The sequence below is a fragment of the Nicotiana sylvestris genome, chromosome 2, assembly GCF_000393655.2.
Source record: "Nicotiana sylvestris chromosome 2, ASM39365v2, whole genome shotgun sequence".
NCBI classification, from domain to species: Eukaryota; Viridiplantae; Streptophyta; class Magnoliopsida; order Solanales; family Solanaceae; genus Nicotiana; species Nicotiana sylvestris.
This window is the reverse complement of record NC_091058.1, coordinates 37,138,265-37,145,538: the sequence shown is the minus strand read 5'-3', so window position 1 is coordinate 37,145,538 and position 7,274 is coordinate 37,138,265. Positions and strand designations below refer to the sequence as shown.

General features: G+C 36.3%; 1 protein-coding gene across 1 annotated transcript; it reads right to left on the bottom strand.

Moving 5' to 3' along the window:
- Positions 1-3,992: 3,992 nt before the first annotated feature.
- Positions 3,993-4,511, bottom strand: LOC104246388 (homeobox-leucine zipper protein ATHB-52-like). The gene has a single exon (XM_009802197.2). The coding sequence runs from the start codon at positions 4,509-4,511 to the stop codon at positions 3,993-3,995; it is 519 nt and encodes a 172-aa protein (XP_009800499.1).
- Positions 4,512-7,274: the final 2,763 nt, after the last annotated feature.

Sequence of the window (7,274 nt, the reverse complement as noted above, 5' to 3'; positions counted from 1 at the left end):
TCTATGATTTTGTCGTCAGGCTAGATTTCTAGAAGAGACGGCAGATTCCCTAAGTATTTGCGGACGAGTGTCTGATCACTGGAGTGGAGATCTTCCCACCAATTCAGCGGCCTTGGATGAATGTTGGTTACCATGCCAAATCTGGGGACTTCGTGCCTCATTTTCTGCAAAACAGAGTGTTAGACCCTTACCCTGCCAGACTCGACTATTTAAACCAATAATTAACATAAAAACATTTAGTTCTCCAAATAAATGCACAGAACATGTAGGTGTCCGTTTGGGTTTCAGGGAAACCCGATGGACTTTGGACAAGGCTATCTTAATAAGTCATTATGTGGACAACATAACTGACTCGGCTAGGTTTGACCATGATGCATGCACAGTTAGACAGAGTAAGATTTCTATTGGGGTATTAGACATGTACCCTTGAGCGGATAACTCAAGAGGGAAAGGCATGGAACCGTCGACTGCACCACTGATCGACTGGTTTTACCGTAAATACGCCTTTGCCGAATTTAAAGGGTGATAATATTGGAAGAGCGCAACCACTCATTATAAGTGTTGCTATAGTGTTTGTTTGGCACGAGTGGAATATGATGTTGAAGATGCAGTTTACAAGAATGAAACAAATTGACATGTATCTTCACGTTCATAAGATGAATGATTACAATAATTGCAGTAATTACAACAACATTGAAATAAAGTAGTAAAGGAAAGCAGCTAAAGGAAAGAAAAGACATGAAGAGCCAAGTCAGTTTCGTAGTGAAAGAATAAAAGACAGTAAGTAAAGCAATTAATGAGATAATAAAGTCACAAGCAACGTGCAATGGTAAAAGCTTAAAGAAAATCCCCAGCAGAGTCGCCATGCTGTCGACGCCCCCTTTTTCTCTAACCGTGGGGTCAGAAACAGGCTCAGAAAACCAAGAGACACCGGAGCAAAGCCGGAGATGGCCGGAATCTTCGAATCGGTGAAGGTCTGAGTGAAGACCTTCGAGGTCTGGCCTCGAACCTTCGAGCATCAGGCATGCAAGAGTCGGAGGAGGTGAATATAGGTTGTCCATGGCCTGAGAAGCCATGGATTCCGGTGAAAACACGGTGGAACAAGGAAGGAGGAGTCTAGGGTTCGAGATAGTGGAGGGTTGCAGAGGCGGCGGTTGATGAGAATGAGGTAGGGTAAAGGGGTCATTTGAATTAAAAAAGGAAGGGGATGAGGGGAGTCGTTGATCTAAAATATCAACGGCTGGGATTAAAAGAAAACCGGACGGGTCGGATAAATGGGTAAAGGGGTTGGGTTAAATCAGAATTGGGCCGGTCCAATTGGGTTTCAGAATTGGGTCAATTAGAGTGATCAATTTGGCTATGATTGAAATACAATGGGCCAGATTTTAAATAGCCAGGTTTTCCCTTTTTATTTTTATAACAATGGTAAAATGATCTTGAAAGTAAATTAAAAGTACTGAGCCAACAAACAGTATATAAATATTAATTTAAAAATATTGGAACCAATTTTACAATTATAAAATGCTATTAATCTTAAAGTAGGCTACGATTGAAATTATATGCAATTTAGCTTTTAACATACCAAATAAATTTGTAAAAATGTAAAAATATTATTTTAACTATATTTTGGTATAAATATGGGAATAAAATAAATTATTCACCAAAACTGATGATTTTGGGAATAATTATGGATTTTGCACTGCTAAAATAGACAATAAATTGATTTCAAGAATCTTAAGAATTAGGAAAAAATACCAAAACTCCTGGGGCATGCTTATATGTGCATGTACATGCTATTTTGAAAGTATTTTGTATAAAAATACATAGGAAAAAATTGGGTATCAACAGCAAGCCTTGTCACGAGGGTCTGAATTTCTTCACCATCACGAACATTTCCCGCCAGTGCTTCCAGTTTTGTTAGCCTTTCCCGCAGTTCGTTGTTACCACCAGCCATGTTCTCGAACAAGACCACGAAATCTGCCACTGCTCGTCGTGTCTCCATCACGAACTTGCTCCGCTCTGATACCAGTTGTCACATGCGTGTTTTATGTCACATAAAAAACAACAGCCCGCGTGGCAGCCAAGTCTCGACTTGACTTTAGCCTGCTCCAACACTCGGCCAAAATTTCAGTAACTTTGGACTTAGATTAATTTAGGCAGCTTTCAACGTAGTAAGCTTAGACTGATTTTAGGCAACGAAAAATAGATGAAGGGACAGAAAATTTTAAAGTGAACAAAAGACACAAAATAAAGGAAACTCTTTTCTCAACTTTGTATTTACCTCGAGCATACAAAGAACTCAAACTCAAAGTACGTCCGCGTACAAAAATGAAGATCACTCTTGACCCTCATAAGACTACTCTTAGCCTTAGGTTGTTTTCACTCTTGAAAACAGATTTAGGACTCCTTCCTAACTCAAACATGCACTCTACACGGTTTTTCCCACACTCTCCAAAGGGAAAGGGTGTTGTCCATTTATAATGTATGAACCAGCCTCATTTACACAATAGTTGCCTATTTTTAGGCTTAGGCACTTGCCCACTTAGCCCACTACTTTAGCTTAGTGTAGTTGGCACCCCCAACTACTAGGATAATGTAAATCATGCTAAAGGATAGTGGGATCATGGCCCCAAAAACGTTGCTAACTTCGGCCAGCATTTTAGCAAAGCCCAACTGTTGCCCATGTGCACAGCATGTGCCGTAACCACCATTGACTTTGTCAATCCAAGACTTGCTGCCCAATTTCGTGCCTTGGCTTGGACCAGGCACCAATGCCATTGTATCCAGCTGCATTGTGCCACAATTTGCCTTTGCCATTGCCTACGAACTTGGCCTGTTTGCCGCAACTCAATGCCATGACAAGTCTGTCCGCGCACTGCCTTCCCGTTGCACATTAGCCTGCCTTTGCCTCATCGTTTCTGCCTTGGTATGGCATCAATGCCTCATGCCTTGATGCCTTTGTCATGATCAAGTGGCACCCTCAGCCCGCAACTCATTGTCAAGCCTTTGTCAAGCTGCCTCGCCTCCATCAAAGTCTTGGCCATCACTTGCCCGTTTCCCATTTTTGCCTTGGTGCTGCTCATGCACCTTAGCTTAACAATACTCTTGTTACCTCATGACAATACTCTTGTTGTCAAGTCGAGTTCAATTGGCGGAGGTCTAACACCTAGTTACCATGATGGACTAGAGCAAATTTTTTGAGAAATCTCTAAGTTTGGAACCAATTTAATTAGCCCTATCTCTCTGGTCTCTAGAAGTAGTCGTGAATCTTGCATGGGAGTAATTTTGAGCAGATAAGCAAACTATTATAACTGTTAGGTTGCACTAATGCTAACAGAGACGGGCTGTAATATGTCCAAACCATTATACAGCTTTTTTCTTCTCGCACGCTGTCTGGTACGCGTTTGAGGTTTCGATTAATTTTGATATCTGCCGTATAAGCTCCACTAAAGGGTAAAGCACTCTTTGAAAGAATTTTTTTATTCTCAAGGCTCGAAATTAAAACCTATAGTTAAGGATAAAAAAACTATATCATTCCACCACAACCTGGCTAGGTTTCACTAAAATTATTACCAGCTAGTGCATTTGCTTAAACTTAACGCTGCTCATGATTTTTGGTATCCAACGTAGAATAAAGGATTATTGGAAAATATAATTTCTGTTTCATCATATTGGGAAACCTTTGCAGCGAGGAAAAGGAGAAATTGGGTCATTTTTGAATATCTGAAACTTTTACCATACTGTTCATGAATAAATTAGCATTAATTTTGAACTTTCTGGCTCAATTATTTGTTTTATGCACAAGAAATTTCAAAATGGAAAAAAGTAGCGGAACAAATACAAAAGAAAACTTATAATAATAAGAAGAAGGAAAACCTTAATTACTATGGCAGCTAAAACTGAAAAAACAACTTCATATCACATAAACATCCTTCATTTTTTTGTGGCATGTACTTAGTTACCATATACATATGTAGCTCAATATATCAAAGTCAAGACATAGATGAAGCAAAGAAATTATGCCCAAAGTGACCTTCATCACCAATTAAACAAGCATAGAGCTCCTTATCAAGATGATGTTTGGATTGAGTATGAAGCTGCAAACATGAACTCCCAACTTCATCACAAGAACTTGATATTGATGAATAATTATTAGTTGTGGTATTGAATGCCAACAACATTTCTTGAGCTTTGTTTAGTTCCTCCTTAAGCCTCTCAACTTCCAATTTTAACCTCTCATTATCCGACATGGCATTATCTAATCTTTGTTGCAAGGCCTTGTAATCAACCTCAAGGCTCTGGCTTTTCCATCGTGCTCGCTTGTTCTGATACCATATTGCAACTTGCCTTGGTGGCAATCCCAGTTCCTGAGCGAGCTGGGATTTTCTATCGGAGTCAAGCTTGTTGTTAGAGTTGAAGCTAATCTCCAAGAGCCTTACTTGATCTTGAGTGAGCCTTTTCTTGTGACACTTGAGATTGTTCTTCCGAGTTTGAGAATTGAAGAAATCCATTATGATTAATAGGAAGTTTATGAAAAATGCTAGAATTTGGAAGTCATATAAGAAGGAGAGAATGATTGGGTTTGGATCCCCTATAAATATATATAGGAGTATTTCAATTTCGTAACTAAAGGGAGCTAGCTAGAAGCTAGGGGAGATGAAAGAAAGTTGGGCAAGATATCGTTTTCATGCATACACGAGGTCATCACGTGGGTGTGGCCTACTTATGATAGTACACTGACATTAAATCTTTTGATCAATTTAAAATTATACGTATGATACTTTTAAATCTGTAATTAGTAAGCTTTGGTTTGGTTTATGTCTAACTTCAAAGTCTTTAAGTAGAAAACATGATTGAAGATTTATTATCTTAGGTGTCCACCTTGTAATTGCTAAAATTATGATTTTCAAGATTGCATATCATTGTGTTTCTAGAATATTCTTATATAGAGAAATCTCAAGCCACATAAGTGGTTATAATAAATTAACGGAAACAAAGAAAAGCAACATTACGAGGATCGAGACCAATACCATAAACACGTACTCAAAAACCATAGACTAAAAAAGCATAGACAAACAAGGGAAGTATACGTTTGCTGACCAACTTCAATGATTTCAAAAAAATTTAAAATACAAAAGAGAAGCATGCAAATGCCAAACAACTTGGTTCTTATTTGACTTCCTCATATTAATACATAGTAATATCCTTCATAAAGTGACAACTTAATGAAAATTCATGTAGTAGTATTAACTATAAAACGACTAGACAATCGGAACGTCCTAGTTGCACAAGGTGCTAACACTAGAGATAATAGAATAGTCAACCATTAAAGCTCTAATATAGTGAAGATTTTAAGTTAGTGGATAATATTTAGCTGTACATAATTAATACTAACTGTTACTCTTTTGAACTCTGATTAAGCTTTGTCTTGAAGACTTTGATCCTCCTTTAAATCAGCTATAAGGACATGTTAACTACCCATTCAATCTAGGCCAGACCCACAAACCCTCTCTCTCCCCACACCATGCATCGAGAAAATTAAAAGATATGGAATGGCATGCAAAATACAGATTAATGACTACCAGAAACTTATAATAAGACCTTGAATATGATAGGAATCTACTCCAACATTCTTGATATCTTTTATGATACAGTGAGTTGCAGTTATATAGACTAACATGTAAAGAATTTTTACTGAAATTTAATCAGTTATATATAGCAGGTTATTATTCTATTTTTCTGCTAGTACTGTATTAGGTTTAATATGAAGAGTTTTAGTTGTTCGACTTAATTTGAAGTATCCGTGTACAGAACATACGCTCCTCTAATTTGAAATTTTATAAAATTCTGCCTAGGTTAGCGATATGTTTTTCTTTTTTTAAAATGTCAAATGTACCTTAGAAGTCAGTGGCAGGATTTATAGGTCGTGGGTGTTTCACTGATTTTAGTTTAAATTCTAGATGGCCAAACGTGATTATAGTAGATGCTCATGATCATTTATTAAATTTTTTTAGGTATTATTTATGAATATTTTATATAATTAAGCCAAAACCAATGGGCGCTGCACCACCCATATCTCCAAAGGTGGATCCGCCATTGTTAGAAGTTGTAAAAAGAAAATGGTAGAAAACTACTCAAAATTATAGAAGGCTACGTACGGCTTTTGATAAAAAAAAAACATATACTATTTTGGGTAGGGCAAATTACTATTTCCCAAGCTTGATTGATATCGCACTTGAAAGAAAATGTCGTTTGGATGGAGGGCAATATTAGCCCCACTTCACGATGATTGATAAATTGGCATATATATATACTTAATTTTCACCTGTACCAGTGGGGTACTATACTTTGGCATTTTTCATGACAACATGTTATTTTAAAAAGAATTTAACTTTTAAAAATTCACTATAAGTTATCTAGAGATCATAATAAGTGAAATTAGCGACCTAAAAAGTAAAGCATGTGACATGCTCCAATAAGTTACAGTTATACGAATAACCTAAGTTTTTTAACATTATCAGTTATATTAAATTAAATCCTCTAAAAATCCATTTTCTAGGAATTTTGAAGCTTTGCACGTGTACAATCATGAGTACTTGGCTTTTTCGGGAAAGTGCATGAACATTGAAACGCTATACATTCATTCCCCTTCTCACAACTTGACCTATTTGAATTCAAAGTTTTAGAACTAACATAGTATATGTAGGGACATAAAGAAGAGAGTAGACCATATATTGATCAAGGGAGAGGACCCATAAATTAATATTTGAAGACATCGTGTGAATTTGGAAACAATTGGAGTATAAGAAATAAAACAAAAAGAAAATTCATTCTGAAACTACCTCAATTATATCAAAGCCCTTTTGTTACTTTGATCTATGGACGTATCATGTCACGCTATATCTTGTCATTTCAATTTTTCTTTTGCAAAAAGTATATTTTTTTAGAGAATTTGAAATTCTAATTGGCATAGCGGTAAAAGTTATTATCAAATGATTAGCAAGGTAAAATTACGTATAAATACAAGGAAGAGTCATGAAATTAAAATAATTTTTTTGTAAAAATACAAGGTAAAATTACGTATAAATGCATTAAATGTGATTCGATTTTTTAAAACCTTGTTTGTAACATGATCTTAGTTTAGTGGGATGCTATTTTTATTTGGAATTCAAGCACAAAAGCTTTATATTTCTCACATATCTTTCAGTTATTGTAATAGAGCGATTTTCCAACACTTTATTTTTCCAAAATGTAAAATTTAGTAGGCGTTTGGA

Bases quoted from the DNA above. Each gene is read 5' to 3' on its own strand.
- LOC104246388 (XM_009802197.2), bottom strand. From the start codon at position 4,511: ATGGATTTCTTCAATTCTCAAACTCGGAAGAACAATCTCAAGTGTCAC.